This window comes from Solanum verrucosum, unplaced genomic scaffold (genome assembly GCF_900185275.1).
Source record: "Solanum verrucosum unplaced genomic scaffold, falcon-dt-bn FXZP01000278.1, whole genome shotgun sequence".
In the NCBI taxonomy this organism is placed as follows: domain Eukaryota; kingdom Viridiplantae; phylum Streptophyta; class Magnoliopsida; order Solanales; family Solanaceae; genus Solanum; species Solanum verrucosum.
In genome coordinates, this window is record NW_026020332.1 from 2654986 (window position 1) to 2675131 (window position 20146).

General features: G+C 33.0%; 4 protein-coding genes across 7 annotated transcripts in view; 3 read left to right on the plus strand and 1 right to left on the minus strand.

The window, feature by feature from the left end:
- The window catches only part of LOC125836542 (nuclear transcription factor Y subunit A-7-like), a 158952-nt gene that overhangs the window by 11895 nt on the left and 126911 nt on the right, over positions 1–20146 (plus strand). For 3 of the 4 annotated variants that reach the window (XM_049515715.1, XM_049515718.1, XM_049515719.1), the window contains exon 1: positions 4738–4747. The exons of the other annotated variant lie outside the window; for it this stretch is intronic. The gene's annotated coding sequence lies outside the window, so the exon portion shown is untranslated. Of the gene's footprint in view, positions 1–4737; positions 4748–20146 lie in introns of those variants that run through there. 4 annotated transcript variants of the gene reach the window in all.
- On the plus strand, positions 5689–7153 carry LOC125836535 (UDP-glycosyltransferase 91C1). Its single transcript, XM_049515709.1, has one exon. It carries the CDS (start codon positions 5714–5716, stop codon positions 7136–7138), a length of 1425 nt encoding a protein of 474 aa, XP_049371666.1. The 5' UTR covers positions 5689–5713; the 3' UTR covers positions 7139–7153.
- On the plus strand, positions 8100–9784 carry LOC125836538 (pentatricopeptide repeat-containing protein At2g01860). The gene has a single exon (XM_049515711.1). The coding sequence runs from the start codon at positions 8115–8117 to the stop codon at positions 9642–9644; it is 1530 nt and encodes a 509-aa protein (XP_049371668.1). The 5' UTR covers positions 8100–8114; the 3' UTR covers positions 9645–9784.
- On the minus strand, positions 10007–14958 carry LOC125836529 (LRR receptor-like serine/threonine-protein kinase GHR1). Its single transcript, XM_049515701.1, has 3 exons — positions 13104–14958; positions 11429–12967; positions 10007–10809 (listed from the first exon to the last, which is right to left on the minus strand). Exons 1-3 carry the CDS (start codon positions 14164–14166, stop codon positions 10226–10228), a joined length of 3186 nt encoding a protein of 1061 aa, XP_049371658.1. The 5' UTR covers positions 14167–14958; the 3' UTR covers positions 10007–10225.

Below are 20146 nucleotides of genomic sequence, written 5' to 3' on the forward strand. Positions count from 1 at the left end.
ATAATTATTTCATAAGTAAATATAGTGGATGTTGAAATTCCTTTGGTTTGTTCGTGTGGTTACTTTTCATATTTTGAAATTTGAATCATTTTAGTGAAAATTCTGACTCCGCGTAATAGAATAATAACCAATCAAATTGAATCTTCTGCCGTTTTTAGGTTTTCAACCAAGGATATAAGGACAAATACAAAATATGTAATTACAAAAGTTATAAACCGGCCTTTAATACAATTAAAAGAAATTCAACAAAACTATTCATGATTCTATATAAATAAACTCCCCCCCCCCGGTCAATTTCTTTAGAGTTTTCGAGTAGAGGTGGAGCTGGAATTTTGAATTTATGAGTTTTAAATTTTTGAAAACACGGTCTATTAGATTTTTTATGAATTATTTACACATATTAAGTGGTGTTTTTGATAAAAATAAATGCATAATTTGAATCAAAAGTTATTAGATTCTGTTGAACTAGTAAGCGAAATTCTAGACCGCTGAAAAAGGCTGCGATTCAGTTTTTCATTGTCTATGATTATGTGATTTTATGAATATTAATTTGATCCATGATGTTAGTGTCACGTATTTTTGTTTTTTGAATTGCATGTTTGTCCATGAAATTAAATCGAATGAGGTGTCAAGAAAGATACAGGAATATTTTTATTTTAATTTGGAAAACGATACTATAAAATAATGCAGCAGCAAGTTGGAAAAAAAGGGTGAAAAATTGACTTATAATATTACTATAAAATAGGTATGGCCTGTATTAGACAGTTAGGTAAGTGATTCAAACTTTAAATTTTGAACTGTGAATTCAGCCATAAAAGCTTTAAGTTTTCAGAAGGTTTAAGTTTTATTCAAAACTAATAAAATTATTCGCGTTGCGCACGGGAATTTAATATCACAGAATTTATAAAATACTTCCTCCATTCCATATTAACTTAAGCTTTGAGCCCTTTTTCATTTTTCAAATTAACTTAAGTTTTCAATCTTCAAGACTATTTTTAAAATATTTTTCCAATTTTACCCTTTAAGTTAGTATTGGAATTAGTTATTATAATTAATGTTTAGTTATTTTTGACAATAATTAATAAGGGTAAAATGGAAAATTATGTTCAATTTATGTCCTACCTACTTTTCTTAAAGGGTGTGAAACACCTCAAAGCTTAAGTTAATATGGAATGGAGGGAGTAATATTTAAAATCTATCGGTCATTAAAACTAAAACACTATATTATCTTACATACAAGATTATGTAGTAACGAATATTAACAATGTAAAGGAAAATGATAATTATAACATTTTGTCATTTATCCTTCAATCAATCATCTGTAATTTGATTTTATAATTTATCATTTTTCCTCCAGGACGTGTTACTATTTGATATTTTTGAGAAATTAGATGACCATCAACATGATATATTAAATTTTCTAATAAATAAATAATCTTTATTTGTACTAGCAAATACTTATAACAATAACTTTGCAGAAATATAAACAACAAAGTTTAAAACATATACTCAAAAACAACAATTAATATCACAAGCATAAATTAATGACTTGTAAAAAAATGTATGTACTAACAAATACTAATAACAATAACTTTGCAGAAACATAAACAACAAAGTTTAAAACATGTACTCAAAACCAACAATTAATATCATAAGTATAAATTAATGACTGTAAAAAAATATATCAGGATCTATAACAATAGAATGAAATAGAAAGGAAAAAACCAACTGAATGTACAATGTCTCCTTAAGGAAATTATTTCCCTCTAGTACCCGAGGTTTAAAGGAATAGATCCTCTCAGGATGGAACGATTCTGTTCACAAGTGTATTGATCCAAAAACAATAGTGTCAGTGAGTCATTCAACATGAGCAAAGTACACGAATATTTAATTGTGCAGAAGAAGAAGAAGTTCAGAATTCTCGTTGTTTTAAAATGAGAGGAAATCCCTGTATTTATAGACAAAAAAGAGTAGTGTGAACAAATATTTATTGTGTTTTATCAGAAATGTCACAACTCTTTGGAAAAGTTACAGCCCTTCGAAAAGGTCACAACCTTTCATAAAAGTTACAATTTTTCATAAAAGTTGCAACTCTTCATAAAAGTCTCAGCTCTTCATAAAAGTCACAACTTTTCATAAAAGTCACATCTTTTCATGAAAGGAGAAGGCTATTTTTTGTAAATAAATAAATTTAAAAAGAAATTCTAGCTAGTGGTGGCGCCATGTAGGCGGGCTTAGGGTTCTCTTTTATATAAATACTAGGTAAATTGCCCGCGCTTCGCACGGTGGTGAACTACGTCAATAATCTACTTCTCAACATTTGATAATATAAGTGTATTCTAGTGGGTACAGCCCTACGATAAATTGTCAAGAATATTTTATCCAAAGATGAAATGAAATATTTTTTTAACCTTAAAATAAAAAAGATTTGATTCTAAGTGTTTATGCATTTTGTTATTAATTTTTCATTTTACTGTAGTTATTCATCACCAAAGTCTTTAGAAAAGATATGTAATTGTTTCATTGTCTATATTTGTATTTCAAAAAGTGGTACAAACATTTTATTCATCAATTGTGAGAGTTTTTCTCCTATTCAAGGCTTCTACATACATAATCTAAATATTACATATCTTATATAATTACTTGTGTACTTGATAAGTTAATTAAAATTTAATACATCTCTTGGAGTTCAATGAAATAATGTATGTTGATGTCTTGGTAAGTCCCTTATTCAAAATCATTCGCAGTCGATGGCACTACTTTGATAGCCAAAAGGCATATTTTATTGTTTATCTTTCGATCAATAGGGTTAAAATTTTATTTTTTTGCGACTTTTAATCTAATGTTGTAAGGAGATAATTATTTCTTTAATAATTGATTAATATGGATTCATCCTACTTTGAGGGGTAATTCATTGACTCCAATCCAACATTTGAACCCCAAACATTTGATTGAGGTTGAGTACAATACTTACCATTCCACTACATTTCTTTATTTTTTAGATGTCACTAATTGATTGAATGCCTCGATAAGATAGAAAGTTGAATAACTAAAACTCCAAGGTAGTGTGGAACCACCATAACTTCTAAACACTCAAAAGTCCCTTCTTGGACATCACATGGATCTTTTAGCCACTGACACCAATAGTCTAATGATTACATCAAACTCTTGATTAACATATTTTTACTTCAACATAATGATCAAAAGCACAAGCATAAACAACAAAGTTTAAAACATGTAGTCAAAAACAACAATTAATAACATAAGCATAAATTAATGGCTGTGAAAAACATACCAGGATTTGTAACAATAAAATGAAACAGAAAGGAAAAAATCGAGCCCACTGAATGCACATTGTCCCCTGAAGGAAATTATTCTCCTCTAGTACCCGAGGTTTAAAAGAATAAATCCTCTCAAGATAAAACAACTCTATTCACCAGTGTATTGATACAAAAACAATGGTGTCAGTGAGTCATTCAACAGGAGCAAAGCACACGAATATTTAATTGTGCAGAAGAAGTTCAGAATTTTTGTTGTTTTAAAATGAGAGGAAATCCCTCTATTTATAGACAAGAAAGGGTAGTGTGAATAAATGTTTATCGTGCCTTATCGGAAAGGTCACAACTCTTTGGGAAAGTCACAACCTTTCATAAAAGTCACAACCTTTCATAAAAGTCGCAACTTTTCATAAAAGTCACAACTTTTCATAAAAGTTGCACCTTTTCATAAAAGTCGCAACTCCTCATAAAAGGAAAGACTAATTTTGGAAATAAATAAATTAAAAGGGAATCCTGGTTTGTGGTGGCGCCACATAGGCGGGCTTAGGGTTCTCTTTTATATATATATATATATATGATATAACTATTTAAGAAAATATTAGAAATTCCAATGATTAACAACTTAAAATATTTAAAAGAGATAAAAAATCCCAAACAAAATTAAACTTAACTGACTTTCAAAATTTTAATTATGTCACATAAATGAGACGGAAGGAGTATAACATAAGAATTGTGCATTTTCATCGTTACATAACAATTAATTTAACACTACAATATGTTGCATCTTTCAAATTTTGAGATTCAAATGAATCTTTCTTTAGCCATAATTTATTTTATAGGTTTTCTAAATATTTTGAGTTCTCATTTATTCCAAGAAAAATCATTTAACATTGTAACATACCAACTCTACTTGTTTGGATATTTTTATAAGAGAAAATACATAAAATACACCATCAAACTTGTCTCGTATTTGCATAAAGACATCTTAACTTTCAAAGTATCCTATTACCCCGCAGAACTATTTAATATCTTTGTAAACGAGCCATTTTGACCCATTCCCTCGTCTATGTAGTCGCGCGTGTTGCTCACTCCCTATGATAGAATTCAACCCGACCCAACCTTGTTCTTTGAAGAAAGTCGTTTTTCCTTTTCTTTTCTTATTTCTCAACTTTCCTTTTCCTTTTCTTCTTCTAAATTTATTTCTTCTCTCTAAGGTTTTTTGTTTTATGTTTTAGTGTTTTAATTTTTCTTTTCCTTCTTTCTTATCAGATTCCTTTTAGTTTCTCTGTTTTTCGACCTGTTTTAGTTGTTTCAAGATCGTCTTTATTGTCGTCTTCTTCTGATTTATTGTCTACTTCACAATCATTTCAAGATTTTGGTAGTAGTTCCTTATTGCATTTACAAATTGAGGGTCGGGTTTTGTTTTCCGATCATGTTTTGTTGTTGGTGAACAAAAATTCAGAAGAAAGTAAACCATAAAAAACTTCAAATTAACGTTTTATACTGGAAATTAAAAGATAAAACGAATTCCTACCTATTTTCTTGGGGAAGATGATGAAGTTGTCAAATAGAGAGAACCAACGTTGATCTTGCTATGGAAAAAAACCATGAAATCGAAAAATTAGGGCTATCAACGGCTATTTTGGGTTTAGAATTGGGGAAGATGACATAAATTGATTAAATAATTAATAATAAAGAAAGAAAATGACATGTAGCACTTTTAAATTGGTCCATGGCAGTGAAAACACGGAATGACGCGCCTCATGTGCATGGTAACAATCCAGACAAGGAAATGGGTCAAAATGGCCCATTTACAACGATATTAAATAGTTTTGTGGGGTGATAGGACACTTTGAAAGTTAAAGTATCTTTATACAAATACGGGACAACTTTGATTGTGTCTTTATGTCTTTACTCTTTTTATAATGATAACATTAGTTGAGCTTAAAGAAGGAGACATGGTAATTGGTAAGTGGCTATTCATATATAGCCGATCCGATTCGATCTCAACTTATTTGAAATTGAGACGTAGATGTTAATTGTTATTGTTGAGTGTTGACTAATGACTATATCAGACGCAGAATGATTGTTCTGGCGTGCGTTTGGAATAAATTATTAAAAGCCTTCATTTTTGACCATCTTATATATTAAAATACATAAGCTATTGGAAGTCATAACACGGCATTGCCACTATATTTTCTTATATGCAATGATAAGATCTTAACATACCATGTTCTGTATTAGGGTCTGACTGAATTTGAATTCGTATGATAAAGTCACATTTTTGAGGTAAAGCTTCTCTATGAAAGGCCACTTCATATTCAGGATCGAATCTAAAATTTCTAGTTAAGAACGAAGGAATACTTACTATTCCACCACAACTCTGTTATAAATTAAGAGGTTATTTGTTCTTTCAATAGTCCTAACTTCCTTCAATGGAGAATGAAAAAGAAAGACTTCATGTAGTGATGTTCCCATGGCTAGCCATGGGACATATCATACCTTTTTTTCATCTATCCAAGTGTTTAGCTCAAAGGGGCCATAGAGTCACCTTCATTTCAACTCCAAGAAACATTGAAAGAGTAGTTAATAAAGTTCCCTCTGATCTTGCTCCCCTGTTGCATATTCTGAGTTTTCCTTTGCCTAAAGTCGAAAACTTGCCGAATGATGCAGAATCATCAATGGACATACCTTACCAAAAAGCTCAGTTCTTGAAGATTGCTTTCGATTTGCTCGAAATCCCACTAACCAATTTTCTTGAAAGTTCATCTAATCCCAAACCAGATTGGATTGTCTATGACTATGCTTCTCACTGGCTACCTCAAATTGCAGGCAAATTAGGCGTTTCTCGCGCTTTTTTTAGTCTCTTTACTGCTGCAACTATGTCCTTTTATGGACCCCCTTGGGCTTTGTTAAATGATGAAAGGTCAATCCCTGAGGACTATACAGTTATTCCAAAATGGATTCCTTTAGAAACGAAAGTCGTGTATAGGCTGCACGAGATTAAGAAGAATTTCGAAGCACCAGCTGATGAATCAGGTACCTCTGATGGAGTCCGATTCGGTGCTTCAATTGATGGAAGTGATGTTATCTTGTTTAGAAATTGTGTTGAGTTCGAACCCGAATGGTTCAGCTTGGTTTCTGAGCTTTATCAAAAACCTGTTATATCCATTGGTGTTCTTCCTCCATCTGTAGTAGAAAATGAAAAATTCGACAGCAATGATACGACGTGGTTAGGAATCAAGAATTGGCTAGATAAGCAAAATCAAGATTCTGTTGTTTATGTTGCACTTGGAACTGAAGCAACACTGAATCAAGAAGAGCTGAATGAGCTAGCTCTGGGGTTAGAAAAATGTGGATTACCATTCATTTGGGTATTAAGAGATCAGCCAATACATAATCAAGAAGATTCGCGCATTCAGCTTCCTGATGGATATGAAGACAGAGTCAAAAACAGAGGTGTAATATACAAAGAATGGGTACCACAGACAAAGATACTAAGCCATTCGTCAGTTGGCGGATTCTTGACTCATTGTGGATGGAATTCGGTCATAGAAGCGCTATGTTTTGGGCGGGTTTTGATTATGTTCCCGGTGTTGAATGATCAAGGATTGAATACAAGGTTGTTGCAAGAGAAAGGAGTTGGTGTAGAGATACCAAGAAATGAAAAAGATGGATTTTTTACTAGTGATTCAGTGGCTGAAGCTGTGAAGTTTGGTGTGGTGAGTGAAGAGGGTGAATTGTTGAGAGCTAATGCAAGACAAATGAGTGGTTTGTTTGGAGATAGGAAGAGAAATGAAGAACTTATTGATGATTGTGTTGGTTATTTGATGGAAAATAGGATAAGCATATCTAAATAGATATGTCCACAATAATGAGAGTTAGATAGAAGCGGGAATCTTAATAGCCCAATTGATTGACTATCTAATGTTTATCTGGGTTCAATTCCTTACCTTGTAATCTCATCTTCTGTTCCCCAAAAAAGGAGTTAAAATGGAAGTCGTTGCAATCGAATTTTTATTTTTTTTTGTCATATTACACCTTGTTTGGGTGGTTGTATTGTATTATATTGTTAGTTTAAAAATAATGTTTGTTTTGATTGTTATTTAAATTCTATTATATCGTATTGTTTAAATCCATTTTTAGGTAACGACGAAAAGACTCATTTATGTAACGATCGATTTGGTGTGATCGTTTTGTTACCTACTTTTCTTGTAAGTTTAACACTCAAATTATGAATGAACGATACAATCTATCCAAACAATGTATTCATTAAAATAATACAGTATGTTACAATACGATATATTATGAAATAATACATAACAACCATTCAAACAAAGATTAGTTGTAGCAAAATGTATACTCCTTCTGTCCTATAGTAACTTATAGGGATAAGAGTTTGAAAAATATCCCAATTTTGGTCGAATTTGTTGTTGCGATACTAAACTTTCATAAGGACCTATTACCTCCCTAGACTATTTAATACCGTATTTAGCTCCTGAACTATTTAATAGTGTATTTTAAAGGTATATATGTGCCCACGTGGACACATTACTATTTATAATTTTACATTATTTTTTATGTCCATGTGGGCAAATATATATATTTAAAATACGGTATTAAATAGTCTAAAAAGATAATAGATCCTCATGAAAGTTTAGTATCGCAACAGCAAATTCGACCAAAGTTGAAATATTTTTCAGATCCTTATCCTAACTTATATGTCAAAAATACTGCTCTAACTTTCATTTAACAGTTGGTTTTATACAACGTCACACTATAAGGTCTCTCATATCCCTTTGTTTACAAATTTGTGCCGACCACCTGCTCGACCAAATGCTCAGCAGGAGTTATTGCATGTTCTCGGCCACTTATGAGTCCTCTGCTTGGTCTTCACCCACATATTCTATCTCGCAGTCTAGTAGTGCCAGTACAGCTGCTTCTGGAACACCTTTAAGTTTTGGAAGAAGAAAGGGAAGAGTTGTTTTCATGGCTGTATCTAATAACAGAGCTAATCATAGAAAACTTCCAAAGAACCTTAGAAATCCTCGACGACCCAAGCTACCACCAGATATGGACTATAGTTTTAAAAGGGTCTTGTACGAGGAGGATGAGGGAGTTGCAACTGAGGCTTGTTCTGATGGAATGGATGAAGAATTGGAGCTGGAAGTAGAAAAAGGAAGGATGTGTGATGATGATGAGGGAATTATATGGGAGTCTGATGAGATGGAAGCAATTTCATCTCTTTTCAAAGGGAGAATCCCTCAGAAGCCTGGAAAATCGGATAGAGAGAGGCCTCTACCTCTGCCCCTTCCTTACAAGATTCGACCTTTAGGACTTCCTACGCAAAAGGGATTCACAAATCGTTCAAGGCAATCCATATCAACGCAAGTGTACAAGAATCCTACTTTCTTGATTGGTTTGGCGAAAGATATACAAGGCCTTACAACTGAGGAAAATGTATCAAAGGTTCTCAGTAAATGGAGTCCATTTCTTAGGAAAGGATCGTTGTCGTTGACAATCCGAGAGTTGGGTTACTTGGGGCTTCCGGAGAGAGCTCTTGAAACATTCTGTTGGGTGAAGAAACAACCCCATCTTTTCCCAGATGATCATATTCTTGGTTCTACCATTGAAGTTTTGGCGGGGTCAAATGAGTTGAAAGTGCCATTTGATTTGGACAAGTTCACTGGCTTGGCTAGTCGGGGTGTGTATGAAGCAATGCTAAGGGGTTATATTAAAGGAGGAAGCCTGAAGCTTGCTTTGAAGCTTCTTTCAATGGCTAAGGAATCTAACAGAGTACTTGATACTGGGGTGTATGCTAAGCTAATCTTAGAGCTTGGTAAGGATCCTGATAAAAGCACACTTGTTTTGGTATTGTTAGAGGAGCTTGCTGTGAGAGATGATCTGAATTTGACACCACAGGACTGTACAGCTATCATGAAGATTTGCATTAGGCTGGGAAGATTTGAGATCGTGGAGGGACTATATGACTGGTTCAGGAAATCTGGTGGTAATCCAAGTGTAGTTATGTATACTACTCTGATTCACTGTCGTTATTCAGCGAACAAATATAGAGAGGCAATAGACATGCTATGGGAAATGGAGGCTTCAAATTGCCTTTTTGATCTTCCAGCTTATCGTGTAGTTATTAAGCTTTTTGTTGCTTTGAACGATCTCTCAAGGGCTGTACGCTATTTCTCTAAACTTAAGGAAGCAGGTTTTAGTCCAACTTTTGACATATTCTGCAGCTTGATCAAAGTTTATATGGCTTCTGGAAGGGTGGCTAAGTGCAAGGATATCTGCAAGGAGGCAGAGATGGCTGGATTCAGGATTGACGAACATACATTGTTAAAGTTGCAACAATAAAATTTGTTGCATCTTATGATGTATTTTCATGTGATTTAGAGTTCCTGTTGTTTAAATTCATACCTTTATCCCACCCCTCTCCTCACTTGCATAGTAACTAGTGGCATCTGTAGGTTCTTGTAACATTTCCTTTTTCCACCTTAGGTGTCTTGTAGTGATGTTGCAATTGAACTTTTTATGATAAGTGGACAAGAAAAACCAGTATCATTTGTTCATAAGCTGGCACTTTTTCTCTTGAACAACTTTTCTGGTCAGTTTGCACTGCAATGTTAATGTCAGCATTGTGTTTGATTGAGCATCTGAAAATGTTCTGTGAAACTGTGCTGCAAAACTTGGAAAATAAAGTCACAAGTATTTACTCCAAAAAACTGACAAACATTGGAAGCTCATTGGCCAAAAGGGGAGAAAAGATTGTTTACACATTAAATATGCCCCAATTTACAACAAACAATGGTGTCAATAAAACTAGCCCCATTCACACACTAACTGTGCTAATTCTACTACTCAAAAGGGAAGTCAATGAGCTATTTGATTCCCAAAGTAGAAAACATATGGTTTACCAAAACCAAAATGAGTACAAACTATATAGAAGAAAGGTCCTCGTATATAGTCTTGATACCAGGTCTCTCAGATATAGAACGAATGCATCGCACGGCTATACCAAGAACCTCCTTCATTTGCTTCTCCATTGCTGGATTTCCCAACTCAGGTGACAACACGTTATCAAAACAATCAGCACTACGACCTTCTGCCACCTTCAACCTTACCCAGTCAGTCAAGTCTACTCCACCATCTTCGCCAGAGACAACATCACCTGCACACTTTCCACTTAGCAGCTCCAACAAAATAACTCCAAAAGCATATACATCTGATTTGAAGGAAGGCAGTGGTTTCTTCGATGCAGCCAACTCAGGGGCACGATAACCTAACACTCCTGCATCAAGAATCTGTTCTATTGTGCCGGCTTGAGTCATGAGGCGGTGAAGGCAGTAATCTGCAACCCTTGCATTAAGGTCAGGCCCATCCAACAAGATGTTGGTTGCTTTAAGGTTTCCGTGTGGAACCTCACGATCAAAATGGAGGTAGTTCAAGCCACGTGCAACATCAACCGATATTTTGAGTCTTTGGGGCCAGGTTAGTGGAGGACCTTTTCTACCAGGCCGATCTACAAACGTGCAGCACATTAGAGAAGTATATTGAGAATGACCACATATATAATTATCAACTGAATGAAAACATTTAGTTAGTCAAATGAATAGAAAGCAAGTCCATTTGAAGGATTCATAAAAGACGGAAAATGGATCATATTCTAGCTGATTTCTAACAAAGTTAATCATGAAACAAAAGCTAAACATCACAATTTTCAGATCCATTAAGAACTCAAACATACAGAATTTTAGCTACTGGAAATAATAAGTACCATACTGCAAATCCCTCACAGCCTATGTAGTGACCATCACGAAGAGCACATGGTGATGGTGTATTACTACTTGGTGTGAAAGTTACATAAACAAAAGACATGCATAATATATTGGGCTCTAGATGTACTAAAGTATTACCACATCAAACCAAGGACTAAATACTGTCGTTCACACAAATTCCCACTACAGGATCACACAGCAATGATTAAAGTGCTCATATATAATGTGCATGGGAAAACCATATGAACTGTAAGATATATGACACAGTCAGAGGAAAATGACTAGATTAAAGAACAGGGACACAAAGCCTTTACTAAGTATTAGCAAAACATAATATGAGAGTTTAGAATACATGAAGCTTACCATAGAGGAAACTTGCAAGACTTCCAGGAGATATATAATCCGAAAGAATGAGCTTCTCATGCTGTGTGGGACCCCAGTAGTAACCTCTTAATCCTACTACATTAGGATGCCTAATATTGGCAAACTTTTTAGCCTCCTTTGCGAAATCCTTCCTCTGCTTCGCTACTCCTTCTCTCAACCATTTCACAGTCAGGAGCAACCCATTCTCCAGTGTTGCCCTGTATGATGTACCATGGCTGCTTCTGCCTAAGACTTCAGCCGGAGCCCTGGAAAGTTCCTCAGGTGTAAAAGAGATTGTATCATCAAGGAAGTACAGCTCTCCAGCCAGACGATCCGGAGACTTCACATCCAATCTTGCAAAAGTTTCTGCAGTATACGAATCTCCAGACTCTGGTGACCAAGAGAAATGGCTACCTTTTGAAGGGGAGAAACCAGTTATAGCAGCCATTTTCTCATCTGGACTAATTATTTCTGATGATCCTTTCCGTGAAGTCATAAGATCTTCAGCTGAAACAACTGCACCACCGGCACCCTCCCTACTGCTAAATCCAGAAGGATTTGATGTGGCTTGGCGATGAACAACTTTTTCAGCAACACGAGGATGACGCTTCCTTGAAGCTCGTAAATAATAAAAGAAAATGGCTAGCAAGACCAAAATAATAAGAGCAATTACACAAGAAACTATTATTACCACCTTGATTATAGTTTTAAGTGATCGACTTTTCTGGTTTTTTGGTGAAGTTTGGCCAGATCCTGAGGGAGGATTTGGAAATTGAAGTTCAGAGTTTCCAGGGTAGAAAGATGATAAAGGAAACTTTCTCAAATTATCAGGGACAACACCAGATAAGTCATTGAGTGATGCATTGAAGCTTTGGAGGCCATCAGTCAGGTTCATCGGCAGAGGACCAGTAAAATGATTCTGTGAAATGTCTAGAGAAGTGAGCGAACCAACTTGACCAATCAATGTAGGCAGAGACCCAGTGAAATTATTTCCAGCTATATCAAGTACTTGAAGCGCAGTCAACAAACCAAACCCTTCAGGAAAAGAACCAGCAAGCTGATTATGAGAAAGATCAAGAACGCGGAGATTGGGTGTAGCAGAGTGGGGAGCGAAATCAATATTTCCAACAAGTGCATTGTTTTGAAGGTGAAGTTCTTCAATAGTGGGTAATGTTAGCAGAGAAGTGAGAAGAGGTCCATTCAGCTGGTTGAAACTAAGATCAAGGACTGTGATCTTGGGAAACTGTGTGATAACTTTTGGGAGAGATCCAGTAAGAGCATTGTGAGAAAGGTTTAGACGATTTAATCGCAGAAACTGAGCTGTAACCTCAGGGATGTTTCCAGTCAATTGGTTCTGGCTGAGGTCAAGAAATTCAACATTTCCCCATTTCTGAATTCTAGTTAGATTCCCCTCTAATTGGTTTTTTGAGAGATCAAGAACTGCAGTACTACCTGTCACCAGTGGAAGTTCACCAGAAAGAGCATTGGAGGATAAGTTAAGAACGCGCAGAGTTGTTGATGTAATCATGCTTATCGACCCTGTAAAATGAAGGGACTGAGTAAAGCACACTAACAAAATGATCAGAAATTAACTACTTTGTTGTAACTCAAGTTCAACACAACGAAATACTATTTAATTTGCAAAATGAATTTCAGAGAGCAGTTTGGAATATACCTGTGAGGTTGTTTCCACTTAAATCCAATTCTGCAAGAACTAAAGTATCTCCTTTCAAAAGATCATTTGGAACGAAACCAGAAAATCTGTTGTTGCTGAGTTTCAGGACCTGAAGATCATAAACAAAATTGAAGCCAGGTAATTCCCCGGACAACTGATTATAGCTCAAATCCAGAACCTTCAAGTTTCCAAATGCCTGAGCTTCACCGCCACTTACTAGTGACCCCGTAAGCTGATTATGGCTAAGACTCAAGTACTTGACTGACGAGGATATGCCTGGTAAAAATTTCTCATGTTGAGAAGCGGAACTCGCGAGTAAATTTCCACTTAAGTCAACATAAGTTGCAGTAGTAAGCAGTAAGAACTCTGGATCCAAAGTACCATCAAGCATATTTTCATGCAAGTCAAGAACTTCAAGGTTAGCCATTAGCTCAAAACCTTTAGGGATTTTCTTTGTAAATCCATTAAGAGAAAGATTGAGGTATACTAAATTATTTAACTTGGTTAAAGAAGAAGGAAGTAGCCCAGAAAGAGAATTGTGACTCAAATCCAAAGATTGAATTGACATGAGCTCTGAAACAGTATCAGGGATTGGGCCAGAGAAGTTGTTACCAGCAAGTGACAGATTCTTCAAGCTTCCTATTTTCCCAATCTCTGGTGGTAAAGAGGAGTTGAATAGATTGTTTGAAATATCCAGATATTCAAGACTCTTAAAATCACCAATTTTCTTTGGCATTTGTCCAGCAATTGAATTGTTAGCCATAGAGAGTTTCACAAGCATTGTGAGGTTAGCAAACACACTCAAATCTGCATCAGCAGATAAACCCATGTTATCAAGGACAACTGCTGCAACATTACCACCATTGCACATTATACCATTCCAAGATGAAGGGCAACCATTGAAATCAATGGACTCCTCATTCCATGACTGCAGTACATAACCAGTTGGATCATGGTTGATACCCTTCCTAAATTCAAGCAGGGCCAAAATGTCCTGGGAAGGAAGCTGCCCCATTGCAGAACCAAAACAAAGCACAAGCATCAAAAACCTAAATAGGTTCATTGCAACACCAGAAAAAGCTTTACTAGCCCAATTGGCAATAAACTCACTCCCAAAAATACAACTAAATCTTCAACCTTCCAAGAAATCCAAAAGGAGCAGCTTTAAGTATGAGAATCACTTTAAGCAAAACATCAACATATGAAAACTATCTTTCACAACAACCATCACAGCTCAAATCAGTAAAACAACAGGGGAAGAAAGTACACAACTTAAACCCAAAATCACCAGAGTCCTCCTTCAACAGCAATATAAGACAGATACAACTAAAAATAGAAACTTTTCTAGGTATACAAGCTGAAAGGAGACAATGAGTGACAAAAACAAAGTACAGACTGAACTTTCAAAGATTGAAGATAGTAAAACAAGTTCAGCATTTCCTTACCAAGAACATCAGCTCAACTAGAAGAAAAACAAAAAAAGAAGAGTCTTTTTCAAAGATTTACTGAAGAAATTCAACTTCTTGCAATGATTACAGCTTCATGTTATCTTGGAACCTCAAGTTCTTTAATGCACTCAACTGGTGGCCTCAAAAAAAATCTGCATTAAAGTACAAGAAAATGAAATGGACCAGCAAAGTATTTAGCCCTTTAGAAATCTTGATAAATGAAGTTCAAGATTTCTATCTGCTCAGGTAAAAAACCAAACCACAATGGTAAAACCCTAGTCTTGTTTTGTATATGAATGAAAGAGAAACCTCACAGCTCCCAGAAATGGCAGTGACACTCAACATTTGTCTTCTTGCAGACATATATTTTCTCTCTCTTACAACTCTCATCTTCTCTCTCTAAAAAAAAAGGACATTTTTGTTGGAGAACACAATAAAGCTCCCTAAAATTATGTTGTGTTTTATTTATTGGAATATCTTTTTGGCTTTTTGTCAATTTAAAGAAAAATCTAGTACTTGAATTATTATTATTTTACTAAAAAATTGATATTATAAATTTGGAGCTACTAGTATTTACTTTTATGGGCAATTTGTGAGTAGTCATATCATGATTTTTCTATTCTTTTTTATTTCAAAATGAATTTTAGATCGCATTTCTAGATTATATTTTAAATGATTATTGTATTTAAGAATAGTGTTCAAGTATTCAAATTTGAAGTTTAGACCAATTTTGCCAAGTAAAATCACCAAATTTTGAAATTCAATATGAGATAATACAATGGTGTGAATATATCATAGTTAATTCATTTTTTTTTGTATCAAATAAATTCTCATACTCTTCACTCATGTCTAAAATTATTCAAACATCACTTAAAATTTGATTTTCGCATGATTTTCTCGATCTTTTAAAATATCAAAAAAAAAAAATCAAATGACTAAGTATTTTTTCTATTTTATTTTACTTGTCCATTTTAGCGAATCAAGAAAGTTTTATTAATTACATTATATAAAATAATACTGGTCAAATTTAATAGTAAAACACACCTTTAATTAAACTTTTTTATAAAAAAAAAAGTGTATCAGGTTAACATGAGGTCATGTAATATTAAACGTGAGAATACTAATTTAGTTTTTCATTTTCTTCAATCTTCTGAGATTAATAAAAAATTTATTTGTTTAAAAAGTTTCAATATTTTAGAAAGAAAATAAAAAGAAAGATAGCGGGAAATGAAATTTCAGTAAATGTTGAGGCATTTAAACCGCGAAAAGAAGATTAGGAATCTTTATTTATTTTATTTTATTTTATTGTGGACGTGAAAAGTATTTATTAAATTTAGTTAATTAAAGATATATATTGTTGAAGTCCTTTTATTGGGAAGTGATGCTGTCTTAGAAGCATGACAGATTCTGGTCCTACATATTCTCCTTTGACTACGTTTTACTGTTGGTTTGGTAATAAATACTGTAATTTTTTACTATTTTCTAAAATTAGTATAATATTTTTAAGTTCAAATTCAGTTTCACATTTTTTATAGTAAGAATTATGGGTTGGATTGAAATTAGAGATATTAAAATAAATTGAAATAGAAATTGGATTGGAACATGACCCACTTAAATTTATTTTGGGCTAAAAATTGGATTGGGTCATGACCCGTCAATTTGACTCGCTTAATCTCAATAATTTTAACATATTATATTATTTAACTTTTATAACCACAATTTGAATTTCAACTCAATAAAATAACAAAAATAAGTTACAACTTACAAATTAATAGATGAATCCTAGAAAATATAAAATAGTTAGTAATTTATACATTTAATACGAGAACACATATTACATTAATGCAAATATGGGTTTAAATTAAAGATTTAATTGGGTTAAATTGGAAATTCTTTAAAAATGGGTTAGTGCTTGAATGAGTTGAAATTAAACGAAATTCAAATTATCTTGAGCTCAACCCATAGAATTCTGGACGGATTTTATATATGAGGTATTTGTCTAACATTTTATGCGAATCACTTTCATAATGAGGAATATATTAACTCTAAATGATAAAATTGAGAGGTGTATCAGGTCATTTTCCCTTAATAATAAGGGTAAATTAGTCTGTAAGAGCTCATATAGTTAGGGAAAACAAGTTACTCTAATAGATTTTTTCAAAATTAGCTATCCCAAAACTGTTTTTTTACTCTCGATGATGTGGAATAAAAATAACACTACAATTATGAGATAATTAATTTTGAGACAAGTTATTCTGTGATTTTATCTCGATCAAACACGAGATAAATTCATCCTAAAATTTATCTCAAAATTAGTTATCACTTATCTCTCATATCAACCGAACCCTCAGTGATAAATTATCTCTTAATTTTTCATATTAGACAAATAAAATGGATATTTACTTTTAATATATGAACAAATAGAAATAGATGGGGAAAAAAAACATTTTTCGACTATTTTCTAATTTCTACCTTTTCTCAAACTTCATATATTTTCAACGCCACTATAAAAAAAAAAAAAAAGAATTAAAGTTATATATATAAAAAAATTATATCATTAAGTTGTCTACTTGTCTTTATCAATTGTACCAGGTCATTTAACTTATTTTTATAAATACAAATCACATAATTTATATGTAATTATCTTTTAAATAATATAATAATTAAAATCTTTATAATGATAATGTACCTTATACCTTATTGTTAAAAAATCATTTATATAGATTATCCATAAATTTATAAAGTAATTGGTGAAATAGCGCATGAGTCATCTATATAAATTAGTCATAATTACTAATCATGATCAATTTATAAAAACTTCCACAAAGTAATGAGAGATTAATTATGGCTTTTTGACCTTCCTTTTTTCTATTTTTTATGCAATCGTCAATGGGGAAAATATTAATAAAGATAAAAATTGTGACACAAGTTTTACAGCATGCCTCAAATATTTTTTTGTTACTAGTTGTTACTTTAGCTTCAGATTTCAAGTTGTTCTTTCATTGTCTCTAAAATATATTTCTTTTTGTGTATTTTAATTTATGTGATACGTTGTCTTTTTTAGTCCGTCAATAAAATAATATTACCTTTTTATAATTAGAAACGATAAAGATCTAAGGTTTATCTTAAATCACAAACTTTAAAAGTCTTTATTTTTTCTTAAATATTGTGTCAAGTCAAACAATACAACATAAATTAAAGAAAAAAATATCAATAGCAATAAATTCAATGTAATTCCGTAAATTACGCACAAAAAATATAATATTGAACTCTCCTGTGAAACAATAATTGTGGAACGACATCAAAATAAATACAAGGGACTGACAAACTAAAATCATTACATTTTGGATATGGAAAAGTTCTTGATAGGGAGTGCTTTCCTCTGAATGAGGCGTTAAGCGCAAATCCGAAATAGTTAGTCTCCAATGTCAATATCGCACCAGGTGGGAAACCAAATCTTTAAAAATAAAATAAAAAAATCATTGCATTCAAGAGACAACATATATAAAACCAAATGATACCCACGTTAAGAAATCTTTGCAAGAACCATCACAATCCAAACATTATGACATAATTAATTCAAAAATTGCATGCAATAGAGGGAATTAGTTTGATAATTGTTGGTGTTGGTGTCTCCCTCTTTGTCTTTGGCCAATTGATACAACATTATCTAACTCCACCTTCATTTGTTTTCCTATGGATTACAAGCACTAATCACAAAGCTATATATCAAACATTTGTTATTGTAAAAGACACTTGTGTCTCATTTTTAAAGCTATCATTTAATCATAAATTTTGAAGTTAAAATTTGAAACTTGAAAATATTAGTTTTTGAAGTTGTGTTTGAACATGCATTTTACTTGATTTGTTTTAAAAAAATTTAGAATGACAATCCCAAAAACCGAGGCTTGAAAATATTTTAAGATCAAATTGTTCAGATTTCATGGTCAAACATATACTTAAAGATAGATTTTCAAAATTTAATCTAAAATTTATGGTGAAACGCTAGTTCAATTATGGACGTTTATGTCATGAGCTCATGATGATACTTTCTCTTGTCACTATCCTTTGACTTTCATCTTCTTATGAATCACTACTATTTCCATTTCAAAATAAGTTGTGTTTTAATTTTTATTTTTATTTTTTGCTCCAAGATATATAAGTGGTGTTTTAGGGTTTCAAGAAGGGATTGATCTTATCCTTTCAAATTTTTCCTTGTTTTAATACGTAAAGTTTTAAGAATAACTTTTTTCTTTGACATATTAAATTAAGGATAAATTAGTAAAAATCACTCCTTATTTCTTAAAAAAAAAAATGCATAGTTTCTTAAAAGAAGTGGCCAAGCTAAAAACACTACTTATTTTAAAACGGACGGAATAGTTCTTTTCGTTGTTAATGTTATGTTTTTCCTAGATCACTTTTGCCCTTTTACTTTTTCAAAGTAGACTTTCCTCCTCCTTTTTTCCCTTTAGCCTTTTTTGCATAGGTGGAGGAAAATGATGTTCCTTTTATCCTAGATTCTTCTGTCTGATCCACATTATTTAAAATTATCTTTTTCACCTGTAAATTAAAAAAATGACACTATTTGTACTCTCATAATTCAAACTGAATAACTTTCAAACAATTCAAAACTTTATTGGAAAATCTTTAGATATAGATTAAATATGCATGACTTTGCACATGATGCCTTTTACCTCACAAATTAAAGGAATGCACATGATGCATTAAAACAACAATAAATTGATGGTATTTCCTTACTTTTAATTTAGAAATCAGGCCCCTACAAAAGAAAGTAAACAGACTGGTATGTACGCAAATGTTATTGTATACTATATATGTAGTTTTTTTTTTTGTACAATCTCCTAGATAGAGATACAAATTCCTTTGCAAAAATTAGGCCTTATATGATAAGGCAACAGTATATAATATGTATATTGCCTTTCAACTAAATGAGTAAATACAGATTAAAATTTGTGTATACTTACCACTTACCAGCAGCCTGTTGTACAACAACAGATTAGTTTCAGGGGTAGGATAAGGATAATGATCCTGAGATATTCCATGAGAATTATTTTATCCTGCTTATGATAATAGGTACAATTATACAGTTAGTCCCATATAGAGGGTGGGCTAAAATAATTCCAGATTGAGCTTTTTTGCACGATATTCCAGGGAGACAAAGTTGTCCCTTTTACTAACCGAACCCTCAGTTCAGGGGCCTTAATTCGTCAACATGTTATGAAGCCTAGTCTTGGTGTAGGATCAGCTCAACAGCAGCCTCAGTACCAAGTTCCCTGAGACCATCAAATTTCATCACCTGTTCACACAAAGATGCCCAAGTCAGCACCAGAAGTCAGCTGAATCACGTGACAGAAGTTTCAAACACAGGACATATAAGAGAAACAAATGTTGGATACATGCAGCATAGTCTTAAGAGAAACTAACAGTTATGAGGACTTTGCAAACTTAAAAAAGGAGAAGAAAATTGGACGACCAAGTAAGTTACATACGTAAGCACTATATATAAGTGAGATTAATTGCTGAAAATCCAGTCTTAATGATTTTGGAGAGGGCGGCATTGAAACATGATAGATC